The sequence below is a fragment of the Onychostruthus taczanowskii genome, unplaced genomic scaffold, assembly GCF_017590055.1.
Source record: "Onychostruthus taczanowskii isolate IOZ18803 unplaced genomic scaffold, ASM1759005v1 scaffold140, whole genome shotgun sequence".
In the NCBI taxonomy this organism is placed as follows: Eukaryota; Metazoa; Chordata; class Aves; order Passeriformes; family Passeridae; genus Onychostruthus; species Onychostruthus taczanowskii.
Window position 1 is genome coordinate 231,744 of NW_024498574.1, and position 27,609 is coordinate 259,352.

Below are 27,609 nucleotides of genomic sequence, written 5' to 3' on the forward strand. Positions count from 1 at the left end.
TACTGCCTACAAGCGAAGCACAGCTCTCAGGCTGCCACATGAAAAAATCTATGCAAATGACAAGATAAAAAAATAGATCTATGCAAATGACAACTGTAAACATGTTAAATTCTTTCTATCTGTGGGAGCACTGCAGGTATTTTTTACAATGTTCAAGAAGAATTACTATATAGCAGTTTACGCATTACTCCACCAGAAAAATTACAGCAACTCCCATTCTAAAAGAGACTATCCACCTTCCAGTTTTACTGTACTGAAACCTGAAAAAAATCTTTTTAAGAATAAAAGGAGTCTTCATTGCCAGGTAACCTTACCTGGCACTGAAGATTCCCTGGTAAGGTTCTGGTGGCCTGCAGGGGTGGTTTCTGTGAAAGAAACCAGAAGCTGTCCCCATGTCAGACACAGCCAGTTCCAGTTAGCTCCAAGATGGACCTGCTGCTGCGCAAAGTTGAGCCCCTTGGCCATGCTGGTGATGTCTCTGATAAAAGGTAATTAGGAAAGGGTGAGAGGGGTGACAATAAAAGCTGAGAGAAACAACACCGCAGACCCCAAAGTCATTGAGGAAGGACATGTAGGAAGTGCTCCAGGCTCTTAGAGATTCCCCGACAGCCCACTGCAAAGCAGGCTGTGCCCCTGTTGGCCCACGGAGGTCCACAGTGGAGCAGAGATCTACCTGCAGCCCACAGGGAGCCCCACAGTGGAGGTGGTAGATGTAGCCCACAGAGAGTCTGTACTGGGCCACCTTGCAGGAGCTGTGGCCCATGGAGCAGATACATGGACAGGAATGCTGTTCCAGGATGGAGCCCTCTTTTACTTTGAGGATCATATTAAGTGCTCAAGTGGTTCTTTATGGATTAATAAATTAATATATTAGAGAAGTTATGTAAAAAATGTGTAATTGTATATTAAAGCATCATAGAATGGTTTTGGTTCGAAGGGTCCCCCCAAAGATCACTTGGTTCCAAACCCCTACCATGGGCAGGGAACTTTCCACTAGACCAAATTGCTCCAAGCTTGATCCAACCTGGCCTTGAAGATATCTAGGGATGGGGCATCCACTTCTCTGGATAACCTGTGCCAGTACCTCACCACCCACTCAGAAAAGAATTTCAAAATATTTAATCTAAATCTCTCACTCCTCATCCTGAAAGTAATTTCTCCTGGTCCTATCACTACAGACCTTTGTACATAGTCCCCTCCAGCTTTCTTGTAGTCGGTCTCCTTTTACTTACTGGAAGGTGCTCATAGAGGGCCACTAAATTTGTCAAATTTGCCTTAGTGAAGTCACATTGGTTGTCATCCATCACCTTCTTATCTTCCAAGTGCCCCAGGAGGATCTGCTCCATTATTCTGCTTAGTAAACACCTAGTGGCCAGTGAATGTGTTTTCTGGGAGAAAAAACTATGCACTGTTACTCATACTCCATCTTCAGCAGTAATGTCCACATGCAGATGTTTTTACCCACACACTTTTCAGCTTGGTGGTTAGGACACACTTCTGATTAACAGAAAACCTCTGTTGAAACCTCTGATACAGGAGAGAACAGAGATAATATTTGTCCTGTTCCACTAAACTGTTCTAACCACTAGGCTACTGTAATTCTTCCACTTCTCTCTTCACCACTAAGTGCGTTTTTGTTTTTTGTTTGTTTGTTGTGCTGTTGGGTTTTTTTTGTTGTTGTTAATGTGGCCTCTGGATTGCTTTTTACAAGAGAGGGAATAAGCATTGTTGATTCAGTATTCCAAGCAGAAGACAGGTCCTTAGTCTGCCAAATCTTACCAATGAGAAACTTCCAAGCACCCACTCTCATGCATCAGGAATCTAGAAATACCTACATTACTGGCATTTCTTACTGGAAACAACTCTGCTCAGGAGTACCTAACATTGCTTAAAACTCTGTATAGCTAAGCTAGCTAACAAGCTTCAGTTGCCTAAGTCTTTTTCCAGGGACCCTTATTATTTTCCAAGAGTATTGGATGTTTGTACAAAAAAATATTTGTATCAAAAGTAATATTCAATCTGATCCTCTGTATTACAGTATCTTAGTAACAGAAAACTGAGAAGAGCCATGTAAGCCAGGAGTCTGTTAAGAGGCCAGCAAGGAAATACATGCCTTCTAGGTTGTTCACAAATAAGATTTCTAGTCTTAAAGCACAACTGTTCCAGTTTTCAAACAGTAACTACCTGGCTTTTCTCCCAGTAATTATATAGTTAGTTAGGCAAAGTATTTTCAGCAATTTTGAATTACCAAACCTAACGTGAAATAACTTCAATGGGTCTTTTCCTGACCAAGTTCTTTGCTTGCAGAACTTATTTTTCCCTAACAGTTCACCAGCAGAAGAGTAACTTTTCAGCACAAGTAAACTCTGAGTTTTATCTTCAAATACTGCAGTATCACAGGCATATTTCAACTCTCTGGTTGAAACTGCAAAATAAATCATTACTGTCCCTTAACAGAAGTGTTAAAAAAGCCTTAGAAGTCTAGAAAAACCCATCTATTAAATATCATTCTCTTATCTTCCACACAGAAAAGCAGTGCTATTTTAAACTGGCACACTACACAAACTGGTATCTGCCATGTGTCTCCTGCATAGCCACAGAATAGACAACCTTCACATTCATTAACCTTCAAGTTCCTTTCTAAATCAAACTTTGTCAAACATGTCACATAAAGTCATTTAAATTTGAGACAAGTTTGAATGTTTCAGGAAGGCTGGCTTCCAAAATTTTAAAAATTCCACTCACAGATGTCAAAACAGCTTCTCCAGATTCTCACAAAGAACTTTAATTCAACTTTGTAGAGATGAGAGGTTTTGCCAAAAAAAAAAAAAAAAAAAAAACGAAAAAACCCCCAAACCCAAACCAAAAAAAAAAAAAAAAAAACAAAAACCAAAAAAACCCCAAAAAAAAAAAAAAAAAAAACAAAAACCAAAAAAACACCAAACAAACAAAAAAAAAAAACCAAAAAACCCCCCAAACCAAACAAAAAAAAAAAACCAAAAAACCCCCCAAACCAAACAAAAAAAAAAAACCAAAAAACCCCCCAAACCAAACAAAAAAAAAAAACCAAAAAACCCCCCAAACCAAACAAAAAAAAAAAACCAAAAAAAAACCTGTACCCAAGTTCATTTGGCTCAGCCTCTGGAGGCTTGATCCATTCTAATCACAACTGCCAGAAGGGTGAAACTTTCTTCCATAGAAAGAATAAGACAACGAAAACAAGCCAGTAAGTATAGAAATTCGAATTTCTCACATATTGAACCATAAGAGGCATATTACATCACCATATAACACAAAAAGTTTTAAATAGCAAGAATAATTTTGTTACTGATTGAATCAAAACTTGTTCACCAAGACAAAGATGTATTCAATAAGAATTTTGATACTCCAAGGAAAAAAACAACCGCCTTGGCTTGTTACTTTGAGTACAAAGATGATACATAAGGGATGCAGAAAAGTTGGAAAGATACAGGCTAAACAGAGAGAGGGAAATAGTCCTTAAAAAGACTGACACGACAATGCAGAAACACTGTTACAAACAGCTGTAAAGGTACACAGTAGCAGAAGTAGTTTGTATGAGAGAAAAACCTACTTATTTCCTTGTGGTTATGATAGAGCTATCCCCCAGCCTTCCTGCTTGCGACTAACTACAGAAAAACAATGGAAGTGCCAAACCCCCAGCATTTTCAAACTAGCCAATACTCTATAAAGTCCCCGCGTTCTGGAAAACACCACGAAAACAAAGATAAAGGTAACACAGGACATGCAGTCTTTACGCCTCTCTCATCTCTGCTCCTGACACTTAATCAATTCTCAGCTTCGCGGCTTCTGCTGCTGCTTCCCGCCCCGCCCCCCCATTATGATTACAGACAGCCTTCTCCCTTGATCCAGCTTATTTTATACTGAATTTATAATCAATTTTTCGGGATGTTAACAGAGCGCTCCAAACGCAGAGCTCCAAGAAGTGTTCTATCACTTCCCTCCCCATTCCCATTTAGGCACACACCGCCTTTCACCCCGTGTTCATCTGTGCCAAAACGCTTCACCTGACACTGACAGCACCGCACACCGCAACCTCACACACCGGGTGTGCGGCACCGCCGCTGCTTCAGAAAACACTGTCCGAGAGCAGAACAACGCAGAGACAAAGCGCTGACCGTGCACATGGACCGTGCCCGCCGCAGCAGCCTCGGGCGTGCCCGAGGAACTGGCGGCGGAACGCGCGGGGCCCTGCCCGCCGCACCGCCTGCGCTGCCCGCCCACTGCGACACCGCTTCTCACGGGAACTCCCGATCGCCTCAGCCACCGCGCTGCCTACCTGCGTCCCGGCCAGGCCAGGAATGGGAAGGAAGAGGGGAACGGCCACCTCACCTGTCCGCGGCGCCCCGCAATCACCCCAGGAGGCGGTGCCGCCGCTGTCCCGCCCCCTCCTCTCCCTCCCGCCACTTCCGGGGGCGCCACAAAAGTCTCGGGCGCCGCTGGGGCCGTAGCTGTGGTTGGTCTGACCAGGAAACTGTGGCCCCCGCGACGGGCCTTTCCGGTACCTCTGCCGGAGCAGGTGCGTGCCCGCGGCACGGCGGATGTTCACGGGTGTGCCCACCGGGCCGAGAGAGTGGCGGGGGTGGGGGGGCGGTGGCGGGAAGCAAAAAGTTCGCGTTGGCCTCGCCTCGTGCATGCGCGGGGTGCGGGGCCCAGGGGACGGTAACTCGCGACCGCCGCTCCCGGCATACCCTGCGCGGGCGCGTTGCACTCTGGGATGTGTAGTGCTGTGGGTGGGAGGGAGGATGCGGAGGCGCCTTTCCGAGAGGAATCTGTGGAATTCTGGATGGCGGCTGACTCTACCGCGAGCGGCGAGATGCGACTTCGCGTTCCTACCCACTCAGCCTCATAGGCGCCCTCCCCAGCCCTCTGTCGCACTTGCAAAATCAGGGAGGAATGTAGGCGAGTCTGTCAGTCTGATTTACACATTTTTGGAAGCACCTGGGTTAGAAAAGCGGTGTTTTGAAGCTGTGTACTGGAGACAGCCTGTAATAGGAACAGGAGGGAGACTTCTTGCATGAGCATATGAACACAACATACATGATACGACAAGGAGGTATGCATTCAAAGAAAGAGCTCAAGTTTAGACCGGATGTTAGGAAAAAAGTCTTTACTGAGAGGATGGTGAGGTACTAGAGCAGGTTGTCCAGAAAAGCTGTGTCTGTTCCATTCCTCGAAGTGTTCGAACCCAGGTGGTTTTGGGGCTCTGAGGAAGCTCATCTAGTGGAAGGTTGTGCTGCCTGAACCCGGTAGTTGTTTGGAAGTTGATGATCTTTAAAGTCCATCCCAACCCAAACCATTCTGTGACCGTGATTCACATCTCCACAGGCTATTCCTGTTTGTTGTAGGAACAGCAGTCAGAAGTAGAGGAATTTTTCAAAAGCTGGACTAAAAGAATAGTTTTGCAGTTAGGATTGTGTTTGTCTGTAGGAGAAAATGGGCATTAAAGGATTAAATAGCTTAGTTTTAGCAGATATGACTGTTTTGGCTAAGCCACTAAAGCTAAAAGACCACTGGTTGTATGGAAGTTTCATTTGCCTTGCTAAAATACTTTCTAGTGTATACTTTGTGAGCTTCTAAGGCACTAAAAATGGATACCTGATTTTATGTCTTTGATTTTTAGACTACCAGATGCATTATGTGTATTGAGACATAGCATATGAATTAACTGAATAAATAAGAAAAACAGAAGATTTTATGAATTGTTCTTTTCAGGACTGTTTTATTTGGCATTTTTTAGAAGTAGGCCAAAAAAACTCAGTTAGGTAGTGGGGGAAAAGATTAGTAGGGGCACAAGAAATTAAATATCCAGGAAGGAAGCTCATATCAGGCAGCAGTCCAGCAGACTTAAGTACTTAACAGTTTGCTGGATCAGGATCCTTCTAAATTAATGTATGTAGGTGCTACATAGCACATTCTTTCTTCATTGGTTTACCTAAGCTCTTCAAAATGCTTATAATAGAAACTGCCATTGCAGAAATGTGGATAGCATGTCTGCTTAGCAGAAGTGTATGCTATGGTCCTGCTTAGAAGTATTTTGTTGCTGTGAATTAAAATGAATTAAAACTTCATTTTATTAAAATGGGCAATTTTGGGCTCCATGGAGAATATATGCTGCTTCAGGCAAGTTTCAAAAGTACTGGAAGAATAAAGAGTGTTCTGTAAGATCTTTTCTTCCCATGTATGAAAGTCTGTGTCAAGCCAAAAGAATCCATCATCTCTGTGGTCAGGTGACAGGTCATACTGGGCTAGTTTTGACTTCAGGTAACTTAAGTGTAGGACTGGCCTTGAGGAAGCACTTGAGTAAAACTTGAATGTGTGCCCCTGGCAGATGGGATAGATATTTTAATTGCCCTTCACCAATGTCCTTTTACAGTCAGAAATACTAGTTAATTGACTTCTTTTAAATAACAGAAACAGAATGTACTTAATGGCAACCTCACCTGCTTTTCTGCTGTTAGTTATCCAGTTTACCAGCTCAGTGCTTGGTTTAGCATGTGTCATATGTAAATTTACAGGAAACTGCTCTGTCAGAACAGTTCTGTGTTCTGGCTCCTCTCCTTCCCTGTTCTGAAACACCATCTTTCTTCACAGGTGAGATCGTGGTGTTGGGAAGTACATCAGTGTTAGTTCTCTCAGGTATGAAAATTTTGCTTTAAAACACTAATGCTCTATGATAGAGACTTGGCTTGTTTTGAAAACCAGCTCTAGTCTGGTTTTCAAAACCAGAATAATGAAGTGAGGCAAAAGTCTTGTCACGTTTTGAATGGGAAGTTCCTGTCATGCATTTGCCATTGCTAACAGCAGTGCTTAGCTCAGGGTGCAGGTTCCAAAAATAACATACAGCATTTTTTTTTTCTGGGAGGAAAGGATAAAGTGAAAGCAGGCATAATCACTCTTAAGAGGTCTTTACCTCCTTCATACCACCAGCATAGTAAAGGTAACTCAGAATCTATAAATTGAAAAATGGACATCTTGTCCTACACATTTTGTTTTCAAATAGCATAATCACATAATGAGATGATGTGCATTCCAAAGTGACTGGATACTGTCACTTCCTTATAATTATAAGCCACTGAGCACATATGGCAGACAAACTATTTACTCTTTTTAGCAGGCTACATAATGTCTCAGTCTGGCACTGGAACAGTGGCAGGATAAGTAATAAATTTACTTAATGCTGTGGATAACCAGTATTCACTATAAAATTATGACATGGCAGACCTCAAGCTTGATCCGGCTCCTGCAGACATTGATGAGAGCAGGAATAAATTACTGCCTCGTCTATGCCGCTGGAAAAGATTTGGAAAAAAAGCAAACCACTCAAATGATTTAGAGGCTGCATCAATAATTCTGCCTGTGAATATTTAAATTTTTATTATTACATAATTTTTTTTATGCTATTTTCTAAACCCAAACAGGTTCTGATCAGTGGCCCATTTTACTAATGACATTATTGCTTTTTAATGTTATCAGGGAAGTCAGCTTGTTTCAAAGAATGAATTGTTACCTTGTATGCAGAGTCTGGTTTGAAATTTCAGAATCTAATTGTCTGATTAATTAGTGAAAAAACAAGTTTCCATTAGTTTCTCTCAGGGAAGTTGTTTTTTTTCCTATTTGCCTACGTAGATTTTTCTCAACTAAGTTGGATCTTTGGACTATCTCAAGCATAACCGAATTTAAGAGGTATCCAAGAATGAGAAGAACAATTTCTTTCTCTCTGATACCATTTCCTTTCCCTGTTAAATGAGTGCGGTAGAAGCCTCCATTGTGTGGAAATTTTAAAATATAGTTTGACAAAACCAGCTCTGCTTAGAACAAAATTAGTGTTTCAAGCAGTGCTCCTTGTTGCTAAAGTTGATGGTGGATGTGTATAGTGGATGGTGTAACCTCTTCTTAGAGGCTACCTGACCAGGATGCTTCTGAGCTACAAATCAGTAGCTCAGTAAAATCAGTAAAAACTTGATAATGTGCTTCTCTGACAATTTATCTAATAAATTCTGTCCATTTTGTTCAGATTGGCAATGGTTCGTAGTGGAAAAAGTGGTGGGCTTCACCTGAAGCAGATTGCGTATTACAAGCGGACAGGGGAATATCATCCCACAACATTATCAAGTGAAAGAAGTGGAATCAGGAGAGCTGCCAAAAAATTTGTTTTCAAGGGTAAAACTTTTCTCTCAAGTTATGCTAAAAATAGACATTAAGATGAAGATTTGCTAATATGAAAAAAAATGAGTTCTTGCTCTGCAGCATTCTGTGATTTTAATAAGCATTCTCCATGAGAGAAATGCTCTGCAAATCCCTGGTTAATATATAACAGGATGTTTGTAGAAATAGAAGCTCAGTCTGCTTTAGTCCATTCCAGGACACGTTTATTTATCTATATAAAAGCCAAACCTCATTCTGTATCTTTTTTACACTGTAGAAATATGTAGTCACTGCAATCCATAATTGAAAGGATTACAGAAAGGGAAATAGATCTGCAGCTAGAGACAAGGAATGCTGCATCCAGTCTGGAGGATGGCTGGCAGAAGTACAAGGACAATTTTGCCATCAGTCACCTGAGAGCCTGCAGGCCCTTCCCGACTTTATTGCAGCCCTGGGAGATATATGAGCCTCTATGAGCCATTGCAGTCTGCAGTACTGTCTCAATCCCATCAAAACTGCCAGTGTTGTGTAGAGAGAAGGCAGGGAGGAGTTAAATCTTTGACTATCAGTGTCAGATTTCTGGCAGGCACCCAACAGCTTCACAAACAACAGTTTCAACACTCCTGCCTCCCCTTTCCAACCCCAGTGTTAGTCTGGGTTTCAGTCAGATTTCCTGTGGGAATGCTGTTTGCATTCTGACTTGCACTTGTATTCATTGTGTCCAGATAATAAGCATGGCTGAACTAATGGCTCTTTGGAGGACGTAATTGAAATGTTTGTAAGCAACAAGCTATGATTACAAAATTGAACTTATTGCAATAAAATCTATTCTGAGTCATGCTCAATAGTTTAGTAAACTAAACAGAAGACAAAGCACTTACTTATAATTTGCTGGTACTTCTTTCAGAAAACAAGTTGTTCTATGTTGGAAAAGACAGAAAACAAATGCGCCTGGTAATTGTTTCAGATGAAGAGAAGAAAAAGGTCCTCGAGAAATGCCACAAAAATGCTGCTGGCACTCATCATGGTATATCAAGGACACTGACTTTAGTGGAGTCTAATTACTACTGGACCTCTGTGACAAATGATGTCAAGCAGTGGGTATGGCTTCATAACTACAGGATGCTTTATGTAGTCTGTTACAGATGTTTGGTAATCCTATGAACTCTGGTACAGCAAATGCCTGGCTGTTTCACAAGGAGGAAATGTAAGCTTGCAATCACACTCCAGCTGGTCATCTTGGCAATGCATGGTGTTTCGTTTTACTCTTTTACTACTTTTTACTCTTTTACTACTGGCTTGCACACCACTATGGTGTGGTGGGGAGCCATAACCTCTTTTGGTAGGCAGGGCACATCCAGTCCCTGAGAGAGATTTCTTGTGCAAGGGCTCTCACATATCTTTGTTAGGATGCAATGTGCCATCACAAGGATGTCTGACCAGAGTAGCTGCTAGCTAAGAATATGAAAATGGTGTCTCTGCTTTACAATAAGCTGTGTTCAGGAAATAGTTAAACACGTCAAAGCTTTGGAAAATTCCTTCTCCTCCACCCAAAGATACAGGGGTAGGAACCCCTAGCAGAATTTGATCATCCAGGAAACTATGTAAATAGTTTACGGCCAAATTAGTGTTCCTGTTGTCTTGCTGCACCATGTGAATACTTTGAGTTCATGTGCAACTGTTACATGAAGTGAAAAAGAGTCATTCCTTTCAATTTAGATTGGACAAAGGTGCTCTGTCCTGTAGATTAAGTTGTTGTGCATGGAAGATAATATATACTTCCAGTGTTTTTCAGCCACAGCATGCATAGATGAGCCAAAAGGGGAATGATTAGGACCTCCTTTCAATCCCAGTTGCTTCCTACTTCCTTTATTATTTACAGATAGTAGTGGATTTTAAAATTTGTACTGTGGACTCAAAAGAGCACAGTGTTTTCAGAATGGAGAGAATTCAGCTTTGAGTTCTTTTACATGTCCCTCTTCTGGCCTTCAGTATTGTTTGGTTTTATTTTGGTTTTATGCTGTTTCTAAGGGTAAAAAATTGTAAGAAAAGTGACAACTTTGTTTTGCATTGCCTGGTTTGACCTGATTTACAGAGAAATAGTGGAGATGTATGATTCTGATGGTTGTCATCACCTCACTGTCACTTTTCATTGATAACACCTTCCCTGATGTCTTCTGTAGGTGCATGCTTGCCAGCATTGCCAGATGGCAAAGAACATTACCACCAGAGTGCCCAAAATACACCCTATCAAAGCAGAGGACCCGTGGACAGCAGTTACTATAGAGCTAATGGGACCTTTCAGTATTACCAACAGAAGTCACAAATACATCATAATTATGACAGATTTGTTTACAAGATGGACTGTTATCTTACCACTGCATGACACTTCAGCAGCTGAAATTGCAAAGGCAATCATAAATGTGTTTTTCTTATATGGGCCACCTCAAAAGATGCCTATTGATCAGGGGAAGGAGCTTGTTTATCAGGTAATTATTTACATGGCTGGTTAATCACTTTTTTGTTGTTGTTTTTTCCCCTCAAGAAAAATACATTTTCCCTTAGATTTGAATGTTAGATTTTTTTTCAGAAAGACTTCAGTATTTATTTTTCTTTAATTGAAAAAGTAAAGGCATTTGCACAATTCAAAAAAAAGTCAAACCAATTATTTGCAATTGTAATGCTATGCAATGTTTCCTAGGACTTTATTCTTTGTAAAAAGAGCAAAGTAAAATATTTCCTGGCAGTCATAGTGCAAGTTTTGTCACTCATTTGAATTGGCATAAATTTGTACACTGCATTCTGATGTATGTCATTCTTCCATATTGCCCAGTATAGCAATAGCTAAGGGAATTTTTGAAGTTGGCTTATAGTTATTATGAAGGACTTACCACACTTTGTTCCTGTAAGAGATGATGAAGTCATCAGATTGTGACATGGAAGTAATGACAGATCGAGTTGAGTGGCAAAAATGTGGTTAGGAACCATCAATCATGGCTCCTAAGCCCTACTGAATGGTTTAGCTCTCACTCACAGTCGTGGTGTGTTCTGTGCCAATATGTATGGAAGATTTTCCCAGTCACTATCATATCATCCAAAGGGGTGGAAATCTGAAGTTTTTTACTTGAAATGGGATACAGAACAGGAGAAATGTTCACTAATTTTGTTCTTCTTATTTTGAAGATAAATGAAGAACTGTTTGCACTGTTTGGAATGAAGCAAATTGTATTGTCTTGTCCTCAGACACATGATGTAAATGAAAGAATGCCCAAGACAATCAAAACTTTCCTTAACAAGTATTGCATAGACCATCCAAATGATTGGGATGAACATTTATCTGCTATAGCCTATGCTTTCAATTTGACAAATTTGGTATGTAAAGATTCTTCTTCTTTTGACTGAAGTCCTCCAAAATGTCAGCAAAGATGTACGCTAAATTTGCTTGCTTTTGGTCCCCATGTAAATAGGAGCCAGATCAAAACACCCCATATTTCCAAATGTTCAACCGTAACCCACGTGTTGTTGAACCCATGAATATACATGTGAAAGGAGAATACAGTAGTTTTGCCAAAGTATTTGAAGCAACTAAAAAACTCAGTCAAGCACTGGAAGAAGACAAAACCTCAGATTACCAGGTAAATGTTATGTATTTAAATTTTACTAGTAAGAAGACTGAAGATAAAGATGAAAAAGTCTGAGGCATAAAGTATAACTAACCTTTTAAAATAATGTGGGGATTTTAGTGGTGGTTTTTAGTTTGTTTTTCTTTCCCCGTGATCCCTTAATTTCAGTGTAACACATTTGTATTTGGAGGGAGTAACCTTAAAAGAGAGCTATTGTCAGAAGTTTACTCTGTCTGACTTCGAAGGCAGAATAGAGAAGTTGAAAACTGTTGCCTATGGCTAGTGATTTATGAAGATAAAAACAATTTCTTAATCACTTTTCAGTCCCACATAATTACAAACTACACACATCTAAAACCACTCAATGTCCTGCTTAAGCACTGTTACTCAATGCTACAAAATTGCATTATTACTTTTGGGATAAAAAAAAAGTAATTTACATTTATCTTTCTGTAGGCAGATAAAAAAACTTCAGATGAACAAAAAATCAGAACCAAAATCACAGTTAAAAGGAAGTCAAAATTATTAAATACCCTTCAACTTAAAGTTGGTCATGAAGTCCTCAGGCAAAGAAAAAACTGGTGGAAAGATGGTCGTTTCCAGTCGGAATGGATTGGTCCTTGTATCATAGATTACATCACAGAAAATGGCTGTGCAATATTAAGAGATTCCACAGGATCAAGGCTGAAAAGACCCATCAAAATGTCTCACCTCAAGCCATATGTAAGAGGGTCCAGTGAAAAAGGTGTATATAATTGTTTTTAAGTTTGTGGTTTTATGTATGTAAAAAGACTTGGGTTTTTGTTTTGTTTTCTTAACTTCTCTGTTGTGGTATTAGGTTATTAAAATGAAAAAGTATCATTCACTAACTAGTGGGAGTTATATTAGCACACACAATATGTGTGTAATAGCTAAGTAAGGAGAATAGTGAGTGTGAGTGATGTCAAACTATGCAGAGCATGGAGCAGAGCTCATGAATAATGTTCAAAGTCTTTTTAAAAATAGCCTCTATTAAAGTTGCTTCTAATCACTGGCTTGGATCGATTTGTGCTGGCTGACTGAAGTATAAGAACATGCTAGAAGTATAAGGAGGTTGACCTATATTCAAGGAGCATTTTCTGGCTCTCTTGGTGTAGGCAGGGTTCACATTAATTTTGCTTGTGCAACGGAAACTTTTTTTTTTTTTTGTTTACAGCATTAGAGTGTCTTCTAAAGCCTTAAAATAGAAAGACTAAATCAGGGAACTGATTTTGGAATAGTTTATTTTAAATTGTCCTATTAAATAAATCAGCGTTTCTCTTACAAGAGTAAATAGAATTGTCATGCTCTGTGGTAGGATGGCTGGAAATTTCCAAAGATCTGCATAACCAGCTTTTGCTCTTGGTCTTACATATTCATCATGCCCTTTCGCAAATCAAACAGTGGCAGCTGTTTCTTTTCTGCTCATGCTGTCTTTGAGTCACCAGAGGCATTTTCAAAAAAATTAAATACTTGGTATACAGAAGACTTCTGTCGCAGAACAAGCTGCTTTGTACTTCAGAGTTCTTGAAGAGCAGAACAATTCCCACACTATTGGCACATGTGGTCAAACTTTGGTTCTTGTAAATAGATAAACTACATTGAGATGGTAATTTCTTCCATCACCTCTTAAAGCTGAGAGATTTGCAAAGCTGAAACTAATTCTGGAATTTCATGTAACAAGCTGAAATAGTTATGTCAGTCATCAGTTATGGATTTTGTAACTAAGATACTGATTTCATGGCATGTCACGAGGCCTCTACTTTTTTTGGATGACCACTCTGTGCCTTCTGGTTCCTCATTAAATTGCTGATGCATGAGGAGGAATTGACATGCATATCAAGCATATAGATAATGAATAAAATCTATTACAATAACTTTTAGTAAATTGTGTCACTATATAAAAAGCTGAAAGTAGTGGTCTCTGTAGTATTAGAGCCTAATATGTTTACTGCTGAGTATTGCAGAAGCAGTGTGTAAACATACAATTCCCTTTTTCAGGAAGTGACAGTCTTCATCTTGGCTGGGATAGATTTTGGTGTTTGTTTTTTTTTTTTAAACTTACCTATTTTACTTACTTTTAAAACTTTTTATGGTTTAAGGAAGCCTGTTGTGTGTTGAACTAAGATTTTCCATCAAGAGCATGAAGAAACTACATTTATTCATGTGCATGTACAAAATGAAAGAATATGTCTATTTATTCAAGTTGTATTCAAGCATGAGCTCAGTAGGTGACTAAGACAGCCATCAAGCTAATCATTGACTTAGCTAGGAAAAGCTCTAAATGTGGATAATCCCAGAGATTATTTTGTGGATGTAACGAGATGACAAACATTTGTTCCTCAGTGAAATTGGGAAATTCACATAATCAGTTTACTGTCACTCAAATATTCATCTCCTCTTTTGGAAATTGTTTTGAAAAGTAAGCACCTCACTAACATTTCAAGTATGGCTTCATAGATCTGAACTAATGGCTACTTTCCTTTTACAGGCAACCATTACATTCTGCAAGGTGCAGTAGTTTTTGACCATGACTATATTGGCTTGTCTGAAAGATCTAATAATTCAAGCCAAGCAGACTCTGTTGCTGAAAAAGAAATAAATACCTACAAAAAAGATATCATGTCTGCTGTACAGATTCCACCTGCAGCCTTCAAAGACCAAGAATCAGCAGATGGTAAATATGGGTCTGAGCTGAGAGAAGATCATTACATTGAACCAAATACTGCAAAGACAGAGCAATGGCCTTCACCTTGTTGGACCCTTCAGACAAAGACAGAGGATACTTAAGCATAGTCTTCTATCACATTTCATTGCCATGCAGTTTGGAACTACTGTGGCAAACTGAAAAAAAAAAATAGCTCCAACTTCCTTAGCCCAGTCCATTTTACTCCTTTATGAATCTAAGAGTGCTTCAGGTATTTAATTTGTCTGGGTGTTAAGAAAAAGCACTAGTAAAAGCAAATATTCTGATCATGCATTTAAATTCCAGATTTTTTTTTTGTAGAATGGCGATGTGGCCGTGCCTTACTGTTATCCTCTCAGGACACAATGCATAATTTCACTGTAATGACCTTTTCCATTTAATCCTTGGATGACTTATTCCTAATGTGCACTGTGAGATGAATTAAACCTAAGCAAGTTGGTGTAAATTTTCCCTCCACTACAGAGAAGCTCATGTCTTCCTTTTCCCGTTATATAACAGTTCTCTATTCATTCTGGGAAGCTGCAGCATCTGACTTGTACAACTTTTAATTTCTAGTCTAATCCATTTAAGATCTCACAAAACAATAAAACTGCCAAAATCAAATACATGTGGTGTTCTATGCATGAAACAATGAGAGCTTCAGCTGTTCAATGCTCATCAAAAGTCTACTAGTGTAGGCAGTTTTAATATTTCAGGCATGTGAAAAAATCTTAGAAGCATTTAATATTAATATGTGCTTTTTCCACAAACATCTGGTTTCCACAAACATCTGGTTTCTCCATTACAGTTATCTTATCACTGAGTCTGTGCATGTTGGGAGATTTTCCATGGGCTATGAAAGGTGAAGCAGTGGTATTAGCTTATTCTCTGATTTCCTTGAGTAAGCTGTTACTGGTCTGGACTTCCTACTGAGAAGACTGTTTCTCAAAGTCAGCAGCACAGGAATTTTTTCATGTAGAAAACTGAGAGTGGAAGTCAATTTTTTTGTTGTAGTTTTGGTTTTGTTTGGTTTTTGGTTTTTTGTAGGGGATTGACATGAAGAAAACTAGCAGAAAACTGAATTGAGGAATTCAGCAACTTATGGATGATGCTGTGGAAGATTTGCTTATCTTGCTCTCTGAATTTGTGTGCTCCCTCTCATTTCTGCTCCTGAATGTCATGTGACTTCTAACAGAGGTGGAGGAAAGTACTATTTATTAGGAGTTTTCAGTTAATTTTAGACAATTAGATGTGGTTATCAAGGCTGATTAGGTACCTACCTCCTACAGAAATTTCATGTACAATACAGTATGTCTTTAATATCATGGGATGCATCTGTGTGAGAAAAGCGCTCAGCACCATGACAGAATCCTATCTTAAACTTCAAATGAAAAATAATTAATACTCAAACTATTTTGTGTCTTCTGAAAATGCAGTCCTACAGATACAGTTTTTCTCCACCAAGATTTCAGAGAGTCTTTCTGAGTACATTGTGTGTATGCACACATGGAATAAATATTTATTTTATATATCATCCTTTTGAAGAAAATATTACTGTCAGGGATAAGACTGGAGAGTAAGGCATTGTTTGTAAGGCTCATTTCTGCTTTAGTAGCTGCAAAAGAGAACCAGCCTCTCTTATTTTTTTCTTACTTCATGTGATCAGTTCCTGAATTGTGCACAGTACAGCAGAGCTGTTTTCTGCAGTGGCTCTGGGGTAATGCAAGTGCTGTAGAGTTGTTAGAGCTGCACTGAAAAGAAAGGAAATGCTGCAGTGAGAGAGTAATGGGGAAAACACTGAAGCATTTAACATACTGTGTACATTTAACATATTGCTGATGGCTCAGGCTTCCTGGTAATTTTGATCTATTGTATTACCAAGCAGGCACTAGTGACTTACCAGTGCACTGAAATGTGGCCTTCTGTGGATGGGAGAGATTAATTAAAATAAAATTCAAACTATTGACATGAAGAACATCACTGGAAAATGAAAAAGAAACACTGTTTGACCAAAACTGACACAAGGAAGCAAGATTTAGCAGTGTTTTCAAGAAATGGGTACTATACTCTTTTGCACCAATTAGAAGACCTGCTGGCTTACTGTTTACATCTTGGTAACAAAACTATGTAGAAATTTTGAATGAAAAGCAGCACACCAAAAGCTTTATTTTGAAGAAGAAGGCTCTTCCAGATAGAAGTAACCAGACAGTAAATTGAATTTTAAGCATTTGATTCTGGAGCAGTTAATCCTGAGACATGCATTCCCTGGTCAGTTCTCCTTTCAGCCTGTGTGTAGATGAAGGGATCTGCAGCAAGCTTGCTGCACTGGTAGCAGAAGCAGCTGTGCCAGTAAACAAAAACTGTTGTAGGAAATACAGCATGTCCCTACTGCTAGGCAGGGCTGCCCTGTTACAGACTACTAGTGCAGTGATGAGCAGATCACTTGGATACACGTTTCTATAATACTGTATTACCACATACTACTTATTACTCACATTGGTGAGCACTTTTTTGGGCGCTGGAGAAGCATCTCAAAACTCATCAGCAGAACTGGAGCATTCAGAGCTGCAGCTGGTGGCAAGAATTGGTGCCTTGAATATGTAAAGTGTTATCCGAGTTAAGTGGGTTAAAAGGGAATAAATCAGATTTCATTAATTCAGTTAGTTGATTATTCTTGGCAATTGATGCCTTTAATTTCCTTATGTGTCACTTCACCCTTCTGTACAGAGTAACACCATATCAGATTCCAGACAAACTGCAAAAAATACTCATTACTCTTCACAAAGCTGGCAGACATAGTGATAAAAGCCCCAACAGAAAAGCCCTTAAGAAAAATATTTCTATTTTGTGCAGCATTTCAGTGATATGCAGTATGTAATACCTGTGCTTCCCCACCAGATTGATTCTGAGTCTTTACCTAATCAGAAACATCATTCACCACTCCCATAGAATAAAGACCAAGAAGAAGGAAAGCAGAGCACAGAGTTATGGTGTCATACCGGCAAGTTATTTTTTTAGTGTATTAGCTTTCGTGTGTTCGTCTCCAGCGAGAGCCGTTCCGGATTTGTCGGAAGGTGGCAGCCTGTATCCGCGGAGCCACCGCCCACGCGGTGCTCAGGGCGCGGAGGTACTGCTGCCCGCCCTGCCCTTCCGAGGCTTTCTTTCCGAAAGCACGTTCGCAGCAGAATTTTCGGTAATTTTCACATCGATAATTACGGGAACATGAGTACATTTCTGAGAGCAACATGACCCGCATTGTGTGAAGGCTGCGTGACTGACCTGTCGTGAGCCGGAGTACAAAAATACTCTAGTTATGCTTTAAGTGGTTTTATACCACAGCTACCAACTGTGGTAAACTTTCAGTACAGCTTTACACCTCCCAAGCACCTCTACACGTTACACCTAAGTTGCTGTGAGCAGGATCTCCCATGCAAGTGCCTGGAATAACGCCATGCTTCCACTTATGTGTGGCACAGTGTGTGTGACCCGAGAGCCGACCCGAGGAAACATGGCAGAATTGTGGAATTCAGTCTTTTTTCCTGAAAGCAATTTTCTCTTGAGCAGCTGTTTTAGGATATGTCATGGCTGAAGGAAGCAATAACAGGGGGGAGAGGGTACTCAGAGCAATGAGGATTGCAGTGGCCAGGGCAGGGTTCTGCCATAAAACCCTAAATAACACGTAGCACCAACTTTAGCCCCTTTGACAGTTGCCTAATCTCCATTCTGAAAAAAAAAAAAAAAAAAAAAAAAAAAAAAAAAAAAAAAAAAAAAAAAAAAAAAAAAAATTCCTCAATTCCAATTAAAAAGAGTAGAAAAATTAGGTTTCTCATATGTCCTAGAAGAATAAGAAGTATAGTTTGTAATAATTTCCCTAGTTTGCTGAACTGTTACCACTGACTATTTTCTAGGAAGAAAGAAAAAAAATTACTGCATCTTCAAACCAGTGTTTTGACACAGTGCCCTACAAGAGTACTGCTCATACATCATCTGTATATTTTCTAAAAGCTATACGGTGAAATCAGACAGAGCTTCACTCACAGGATGTCATGCTTCATATGCAACCCATTAATAAGAAATATGAGTGGAATGGAGATGAAGAAACAGTAAAATAAACTGCCTTCATGACCTGTAATATTTAGAAAAAAATCTAATGCAGCCTCCAGATTGACTACCACACAGTATCTCTCCAAAATATGTGTCTAACAATGCCAGCTGAATGTTCTTTTACGATTTTTAGCCACCATGTCCAGAAACAGCAAGAAGTTTGCAGGTTTTTCTTGGATAATAGATATCACTAGAGATCTTAAATTCTCCTCTACACTGTCAGCTCTCCTCTTTTTTTCTGCCAGTAATGCTTAGCTATACAGACAAATCTAATTTTTTCCCCATTACTGGAGAAGAGCCTAAAGAGCAGTTACAGTGCAAATTCTACTAACAAATTTTGATATTTCACATAAAAAATAAAAATATTTTCACATTTAAGAATTAAAAAAACCCAACAGGTAAAGGCAAATCAGGGGTGCTAAAACTGTAGGGTTCACTAGCATCTGTTTTAGATAGAAAATACAGTGGCTTAATTTCAGCTCTTATTTTTAATTTACTTGAATATTCTGTTTTTGCATTTTTTTTACTGGACAAAACAGGATTCCACACAAACTGTGAACTATATAATGACATAGTCTTTAAAATTTTAAATAATTTCCTAATGTGCAATTAAGTAATTAAATAATAAAGTTGCTCTTGAATTGCTCAGCAGTGACAGTCCCCACAGCTTTTACTGCTAATATATACAAAGTCTTTCAAACAAGTTTTCACATGTGTACTTGAATGGCAACCTAAAAATCACCAAGCCCTTTCTCTGTAGCATGACACATGCTTAATCCTAATCCACTGTAGTGTGACAGCCATTACTGACCTAATACTCTGTAAACCTTAAATAAATCTAGCTTTGGCAAGGAAGAAGCTTTCGCAATTCACCACAACGACCTATAAACCCTCATTAACTCTACAGTGCACTGCTTGATTAGAAATCTACTTAATCAAGATGCTTCCCAAGGAATCAATTTACACCTAATGATACTTGGTGGCAAGGACAGCTGCTTAAGAGAGATTGTAATTTCAGTTAATTGGGACACCTTCAGGTGATGTGGGTGGCAACCTGTGTGTTACAGGTCAGTGCATCCTCCTCATGGCATCTTGCAGTTGCCCCAGTCTGCCCTCACTTACCGCAGGTTCACAAAAGGTACCCAAAATTACCTGACAACACCTGCCAGTGGATCACAACCACCTTCCCATAACCCTGTAAGACTTCCCATGGGTCAGACTATTTAAAACAGGGAGATGCTTAATACTACAGAAAGGCGCTTAGCTACTTGGTCAGTCTATTTTTAATGAAAATATTCAGCCCCTACAATAGCCAAGGTTCTTCCTTCTTAAAAAGGCTTAAGAAAAGATTAATCAACAACACATGGAAAATGTTACCACATCTTGTAAATCTTAAAAATGTGCAATTATATTTTCTTCATTAAAGCATAATCTTATCTGGAGCAACTACTGAAAACTAATTTAAACATGCTCTCCAAAGTTTAGACTGAATAAGCAGATTTCAACTATTAATACAATAAGTAATATTAGCACACAGAACCTGTTAGGACTGAAGATGGTCTTACTAAAATGGCTTATTAAAATGATAACTGATTAAAAAAGCTTGTATCTTCCTTTTTACATTAATTTTTCTATTGCAGTTTGGAGCCTATGGTACATTGTTTCCATAAGATGCAGCTTTAATAAGAGACAAAGAACATTCAGTGCCTTCAAGCAGGTTCAGATGTTCCAACTCTGCCATTGCACCTGTACAAAATTAGAAGCATGAAATCTGAGGTGCTGAAATTTGATTGGTGCTGGAAAGTAGTTGGTGGCCTGTTGGTGCAGTTATTAAAAATGACAGAATAGCTTGTATTGAAAGCGACCTTAAAGATCATCTAATCCAACCCCTCTGCCATGGGCATGGACACTTCCTGCTGGACCAGGTTGCTCAGAGGCCCGTCCAGCCTGGTCTTGAACACTTCCAGGGATGAGGCATCTACAGCTTCTCTGAGCAACCTGCGTCATCATGCTCAGAATGAAGAATTTCTCTCTAATATCCAATCTAAATCTCCCTCTCTCAGTTTAAAACCATTGCCTCCTTGTCCTATCACTACAGTCCTTGGTAAAAAGGTTCTGTCTTTCTTATAAACCCACTTGAAACACTCAAAGGCCAAAATGAGATCTCTGGGGAGCCTTCTCTTGTCCAGACTGAAAAACTCCAAGAGAGGTACTTCAGCCCTCTGACTATCCTTGTGGCCCTCTCTGGACCCAACTCCAACAGGTCCACATCCTTCTTATTTTGGGGACCCCAGGGCTGGATGCAGCACTGTAGGTGGGGTCTCACCAGATCAGAGTAGAATCTCCTCCCTCATCCTGCTTCTCTTTAGGAGCCCAGGATTATTGTAGAGACCAATATCTGAATTCCAGAGAGCTGAGATTATGATTAAAGCTCAGTTTATCTATTTCAGCCTGTACTTGCAATTAAACTGTTTGGCTGATTCCCTCTCAACAAAACATTTTCTAGAATTGGAGATACAGCTCAAATAAAGGAAAGGACAAAGAGGGAAACTGCATATTCCACTGAGCTCTGGTAATGGATGAAGAGAACACCCAACATCACTTGGACATAAGGTGAGCTAACCAAGTGTTAGAAAAATATACCCTTATTGAGTGCTTTTGAGAAAACCCTGTGATCTTTCAGAACTGATAGACATATGCCACCTATGACACCAGTGTCACCACAGCTTTCTTAAATGCTGTCACTGGAAACTTCCTGTAAACTAGTGACTGAGCATTTTTGCAAACAGCTTCAGAGGATTCTTCCCAACTAATTAATTTTTATTCATACATACGAGGATCAAGGCCACTGCCAAAAATAATACTGCCTTGCTTTCAAAGGTGAGAAAGAAACACACTGTTTTCCTTGTAACGTTAGGAAAACAAAAATTTGCAGGAGAGGAAGCAACGTAAGAGTATGCACTAAATACATTTCACATGAAACTGTGCCTGTACTCTGGCACTTCAGATGGCTATCCTAGAGATTCTGCTGTAAGTAAGAAAAGAAACCAGCTTGTAATGCATTTTAATTTGGGATTTTGGTTTTTTGGTTTTTTTTCCAGAAAAACAGGATTTATAAAATCTTGCTGGGGGAAAAAACCTCAACTTTTTCTCCACTATCATTACCCTTATTCCCCCACAGACCTTGCAAAACCACCACAAGGAGCTTAAATCCTATTTTCCAATCTCCATGCCAGCAGTAGCCTATTACAACACCTGCAATGATGACAATGAAAACTGTTTCATAAAACCCTGTGGCAATTACAGCTGTGTACACTCTGCTCATAACAGCAGTTTTAAAAGAACATTAATTACGCTCTGATCCTCAAACTGGACTGATTAGTCATAATGATTTTACACAATGATTCACACTTTAGATGACTCATACAGAGAGGGTAATTATCCAGCAGGACTTCTGTAAGTCTGCTGTTAAATGAGAGAACTCATTACAGGACTGAGGGTTCCTGTTGAATGAATGAAAAAGAAAGTGTGGAGAAAAAAAGAAAATCAGTGCTTCCAATCAGGTAGTATTAGATGCCTACCCTGACTAATTTGCATATTTAATTTGAGACACAGGTTTCCTCTTAGCTGTGACCATGTGTTTTATTAAGGAAATACCTTGCAGTTTTATTATACAAGTAAAATCCCTCTTTAGATGTTCAAGTTTGACTTTGTACGTGTATGGAGATTATCAGTTTAAAAAAAAACCCAAACAAACAACCTCATGACATAACAAAATATTTTTCCAGCTTCCATACAAAATAGCATTTTTTAAATCTGCTGGTAGAACACATTAAACTTTTTACTGTTTAAGTGCCCCCTGTAACTTTTACAAAAGTCATATACAAAACAATGCAAGCAAAAATTCCAAAGTACACTCTGACAGCCAATGCTCTGCGAATACTTTATTACACAAATTACATTCAGCTTCTGAAAATAGTGTTCTAACAGTGATACCATCTAAAAATAAGACATTCCAGAAACACATCAAGTTAGGAAGAAGAAAAAAATTAAATAGAGACTTTTTTCTTTCCTTCAATGCAATATCATGTTAGTGATTTAAAAAAATAGAAGAAGACTTAGCAGCTTCATTTTTTTGTGGCACTGTATATTCTCTGTAATGCAACAGGTTAAGGACATTGAAGAGGAAAGGCACAAAACAGAAATTGGCAACTCAATAATTATGGAAAAATATTTGATGAAGCAGATAGTAAGATTATTTACAAGATCCCCATATTTGATGATAAAATACTACTGCTTTAAATCAGTCTGGCAATTAGAAGACTTTGCTTTATTAAGATGTTCACATAAAAACCAGCAGCACTGCTATGGAATTTCAATATACTCCTTCACTTAAAAAACGTAACTAAAACCAAACAAAAAATAAAGGAACCAGTGTACAGCCCCACACAGACTAGAACAGTTTACAATTAAATATACAAGATCTTAAACGTGCTTAAGGGAAAAGAAATCTGACATTCTGGGTTGAACCGTATAATGGAGAACTCAAAGGTTAGTTTCAGGATGATGAAGGTGCTGGTGGCAGTGGAGATGCTGAACACTCTTCCTCGGAATCAGTGCCATCATCTTCATCTTTTTCTTGATCACTTCCTTCAGTGCTCAGCCGGTCAAACCCTTTTCGGCTGTAGCCTTTGTGGCTTGCAAAGAAGTTCCCAAGGTTAATTCCACCACCACCTTTCCCTATGGAAAGGAAAGGATTTTCATAAGGTTTGCTTTAACTGTAAGGGGGGAAATAAAAATCTATCTACTCATTAAACAGTATAGTGGTGATTCTTTTAAGTGTCCTTGCAGAAACTGTTTTTAAAGGTTCAAAGGTTTTTGATCACAAAAGCTAGGTATATATAACAGGAAAGAAGAAGGCCATTAATCTTAGAAGTTTCGGACTATGCTTTTTTGGCATCCATTATTTCATTAATTCTACACAGGTTATTGACATTCCTACCCATTTGCCCTTAGTTTCAAAGTGCTTATTTCATTCACCAGATCTGCAGTAACTCATTTTAGCTCCTGCTCTCCCACTGGTAGTGACTCATTCTCTTTAGTGGGCAGATAATGACAGATAAAAGTTCTTGTAAAAGAAATTTTCAAAAACTCCTGATCTTTGCCCCCAGTCCTTCCTTTGAGAAAGTTCCATCAAATCCGTTAGTCTACATGAATACAGAAAAAAAGCCTCCAGTTACTGCATTTGAAAATATCTTCAGTGACTACTTACCTCTAAGTCTGCCTAAAATTCTGCCTGCAGTAGAATCAAGTTTGCATTCCCCATCAGCTGAAAAATAAAGTAAATTTCAAAAATAAACTAAACCCTGAGTGTTCTGTGATCAAATAAGTACCTGTATTTTCTGATAAAAATCACAGACATTCAACAAATTAATCAGCAGCTCTAAGAAGCCATTTATGGCAGCACGGCAATAGACTAGAGTTGTAGCATATTTGATATGCTATGTAGCACATGTGGTATGCTAACACATTTGAATACAAAAGTCAGGAAGCTGTATGCTAATATCTTGAAATAAAATACATCCAATTCAGTTGCATAGCCATATTAGATTGCTGAATGGCCTACTCTGTCACAGTAGGTCCTGACCAGTGGCAGAACTGTGTTGAGTACATTTTCTTCCCGGGATGAAAGTATCTTGACAAAACAATTTCGTGATACAAAATAACAAAGCTAGTGATCAAATGTCTCTCGCAGTCTGCCAATTTATGAAAAATAATGTTATTATACAATACAAATTTAGAACCATTTACATAACTTCTAAGCACAAATTAAAGCTTCCAGAGCTATGGATTAAGGTGCACTATGGAAGCATGTCTGACTCACAGGATTGATTAGGTAGGAGAGAGCAATAATACAAAATCTCTTGTAATGGTATCTGCTTTCGTTTTGCCCGTATTTCTGTAATACCCATATGGAGTCTTTTGTTCTCAGCAGTTTAAAGATTCCATACTAAAAAAATCAAACTATGCTTGCAGTATTAAAATTTCTGAATTCTACACAATACAACATGAATTTATTCTAGTCATTTCTGAGATACCAGTTTTTGCCTTGACACCAATTAAAGTTTTTGATACATGTTCTGAAGAGGTGCTAACTTGAGGCTGGCTTAAAGGCTCAGGGGGCTGCAGGTGCTGTGTACCTGCCAAGCTGTAAGTTTGCATGCAGCACCACTGCAACTGTTCAGGATGGCAAAGGCATAGGGAGCTGCTCTTCATACCCTCATCCCCCAGTGTTCAGTGATATTTGGAACTGGAATAATAAAAGCCTGTTCTCTAGAACAGTTACCTCCATAGACAGTTGTCTTCCTCCACCGAATAAATACTAAAATTACCAGCAGGACAACAACAGGGATAATAAGAAGAGTTGTAATAAGAACAAAGGAAACTCCAGTGCTGCTGGCCTGTTGGACCAAGTGTTGTTTATCCATATTCTTTAGAGGGTCTCTTGATTCTGGCTTGTTTTTCAATCTGGCTTCAACAATTGTTCCTGATTCTTTAAAAAGAAAACAATTTCCATATGTCAGCCATATGCATCAAGCTGTTGCTTGAACAGCTGTTGCAGAACAGAATGCTACAGGAAACAACAAGCTAGGATACCTTAAGTGCTTTGTAACAAGGAAACAAAAGACAAACTCTTACGGAGCAATTTTTGGCTTTTGCTGACATTATCCCAAATAAAAGGAAGAACAAGTCTGAATGATATCACTCACTAACAAAGATTCCCTCCCCTTTTCTCAAATGAGGAAAGGAGATGGGTCAAACAGTTTTGTCCTAAAAAGTATCTACTATTTAAAATATAGGAAATTACCCAAATGATCCATTTTTGCAAATAACTGTGTGGTGTAACACCAATTAAACATCTCTTTTTGACAAAAACATTTCCACAAGAAATACAGAAAGCCAGTATACATCATATTATCATAAACACAAAGAAAAAGTTTAAAGATCTCTCTAATAAAACTGTGGCAAAGGGTTAAAATTTCAGAACTGTTACATTCCATAGGGAATTTTGGTTCTACAAATCTGCAGAGCTTTTGAAAACTGCATTCAGTCATTGCTGACTATTTTGTTAACTCTATACCCACAAGGAGAAAAACTGTTTAAGAAAAACCTCTATGATGTTGCAAATGCTTTGTGATTACCTTGTAGTAAGTAAAACTGTCTAGCTATGTATTTTGAATTTAGACTAAACAGCATGTCTTAACAAGTAGCTGCATCACAAACACTTTAAATCAACACTGTTTTGATTCTCTTTCAAAATTAAAATGATGTTCTACTCTGAAGGAATAGCAAATGGTTCAGTTTACGCTCAGCCCTAATACAATGATAAATAATATCATTGTTATCACAAGTACAAGGATAACAATGACACAATGAAAACATGCTATCTGTTCAAGAAGTAGTTACTGCTAAGGAAGATTTTCCTCCATCATCTTTCCTACCTCTGGGCAAAGTTACAGTTCTTCATATATTTTCCCCCATGTCACAGTAGTACAAGCAATAGTAACAGTCACCAGGAGGTTGTGAGAGTGCAGGCTACTCCTCTCCATTTATTAAGCAGATGACACAAAATCCACTGACTCTTTTCTCCCAGTGAAGCTGAAAGATGTTAATTTCAGCCTACCTACTCTAAACAGTTTTAGACATTTTTACTTAAAACCTTGTTCTTACCCTGGTGTTACTATTGCATTTTTTCTCTATGACATTAGAAGTGTCAGCTAAAGAAAACCAAAAGGCATTTACATATCCCTGGATATACAGCATGCTGTAATGTCAACACTTCCCTTTTGAGTGCTTCAGGCAGGCTGGTGTACCAATGGAGATAAAATAAAAGGATAACAGTAATGGCAGTAAGTATTTCATTGTTCCATTAGCCTTCCTTATTCTTTCAATTGGCAGTTGGGATTTTTTTGACTTTTCTCTGTCTGTGTATATATGGCTGAAGCAAACTAGATAAGCTCTGAATTTAAGCAAAGAAAACCGTTAAGAACATTTGAACATTTTAAATGCCTTTATAAATAGTACAATAATGTGGTACTGTTTTTCTGAAAGAGAAATGAGCTACATAATAGAATACAAATGGTTAAAATTTCTTTTCATCTTTTAATCGATATTTTACTCCTTTGAATCTACTCTGTGTGTACTGTCTCCTTATATTGTTCCTATATGCTTTCATTTTCTTTTTTGTTTTTTTTTTTAATTGTCATGAAGATTAAATAAATAAAAAGTCTAGTAAATCTATGGGAAGAAATGTAAATAGAAAAAAGAGTATTTCTTGCCATATGGTGTGACTGACAAGGCTGTGTCATTAACCAATTGTCATTTCAAAGGAATATAAACCAATTGTCATTTCAAAGAACCCTTTTTTGGTGGTGGAGAGTTGTAGGGGGGGGAGGGTGCTGGGGAGTAACTGTTGCTGCTGTATTTTAGAGCTATTTCTGCATCTAAGGGAGCTGCCACAGATAACAAATTGGAACATACCAGATGGTAGAATGGAATTAACCTACTAAAGTTTTTATTCTGTGACACTGAAGTACTTGTCATCACTGGAAATGAAATGTTTAGACTGGCTGTGAAATAGCATCTATCAGTAACAGTGTTCCAAGCTTCCTTCTAGTGCTTCCGATAGGAACTCACAAAAACCAGGTCAAACTAGTCAGTATTTTGTCCCTTCAGCTTGGCAGAAGCAGCCCTGGTCTACGTGAACATATTGATCCCTTCATTTTCATTATCAATCAGACTAACCTTTTGTCTCCTGTACCTCAATACCAGCCTTTTTAACTGACCGATGTTCCATTTCTGTAAAACAAAATCATTCTTCAGGACAACTGATATTTCAGAAAGGCACTCAGTGACATCTTCCTGCTAGCTTTCTCAAAAGTACAGTACAATCCTACAGTAAACATTCCCATCAACATGTGAATTTCATCA

At 38.7% G+C, this 27,609-nt stretch overlaps 3 protein-coding genes across 26 annotated transcripts in view; 1 reads left to right on the top strand and 2 right to left on the bottom strand.

Moving 5' to 3' along the window:
* Nucleotides 1-4,508, bottom strand: part of PPIP5K2 (diphosphoinositol pentakisphosphate kinase 2) — a 50,195-nt gene extending 45,687 nt beyond the window's left edge. For 12 of the 16 annotated variants that reach the window (XR_005952160.1, XR_005952161.1, XR_005952162.1 and 9 more), the window contains exon 1: nucleotides 4,319-4,439. The gene's annotated coding sequence lies outside the window, so the exon portion shown is untranslated. Of the gene's footprint in view, nucleotides 1-4,318 lie in introns of all 16 variants that reach the window. The other 4 variants (XR_005952159.1, XM_041398094.1, XM_041398091.1 and 1 more) reach the window with 3 other exon arrangements.
* Nucleotides 4,433-18,951, top strand: GIN1 (gypsy retrotransposon integrase 1). Of its 5 annotated transcripts, none has more exons than XM_041398103.1 (9): nucleotides 4,433-4,558; nucleotides 6,634-6,678; nucleotides 8,057-8,202; nucleotides 9,095-9,288; nucleotides 10,371-10,676; nucleotides 11,371-11,559; nucleotides 11,655-11,822; nucleotides 12,267-12,555; nucleotides 14,320-18,951. In XM_041398103.1, exons 3-9 carry the CDS (start codon nucleotides 8,064-8,066, stop codon nucleotides 14,616-14,618), a joined length of 1,584 nt encoding a protein of 527 aa, XP_041254037.1. In that variant the 5' UTR covers nucleotides 4,433-4,558; nucleotides 6,634-6,678; nucleotides 8,057-8,063; the 3' UTR covers nucleotides 14,619-18,951. The 5 variants fall into 5 exon arrangements, with proteins under 5 accessions (XP_041254037.1, XP_041254042.1, XP_041254038.1 ...); XM_041398108.1 differs by having other exon boundaries at nucleotides 12,267-12,533; nucleotides 14,320-14,481; XM_041398104.1 differs by lacking the exon at nucleotides 6,634-6,678 and having other exon boundaries at nucleotides 4,435-4,558.
* A 3,596-nt stretch (nucleotides 18,952-22,547) lies between these two features.
* Nucleotides 22,548-27,609, bottom strand: part of PAM (peptidylglycine alpha-amidating monooxygenase) — a 118,717-nt gene continuing 113,655 nt past the window's right edge. For 4 of the 5 annotated variants that reach the window (XM_041398112.1, XM_041398115.1, XM_041398113.1 and 1 more), the window contains 4 exons: nucleotides 27,424-27,477; nucleotides 24,965-25,171; nucleotides 23,891-23,947; nucleotides 22,548-23,358 (listed from right to left, as the gene is read on the bottom strand). In XM_041398112.1, the coding sequence (XP_041254046.1) occupies nucleotides 23,177-23,358; nucleotides 23,891-23,947; nucleotides 24,965-25,171; nucleotides 27,424-27,477 (500 nt within the window). In that variant the 3' untranslated portion in view covers nucleotides 22,548-23,176. The remainder of the gene's footprint in view (nucleotides 23,359-23,890; nucleotides 23,948-24,964; nucleotides 25,172-27,423; nucleotides 27,478-27,609) is intronic. The other variant, XM_041398114.1, reaches the window with a different exon arrangement.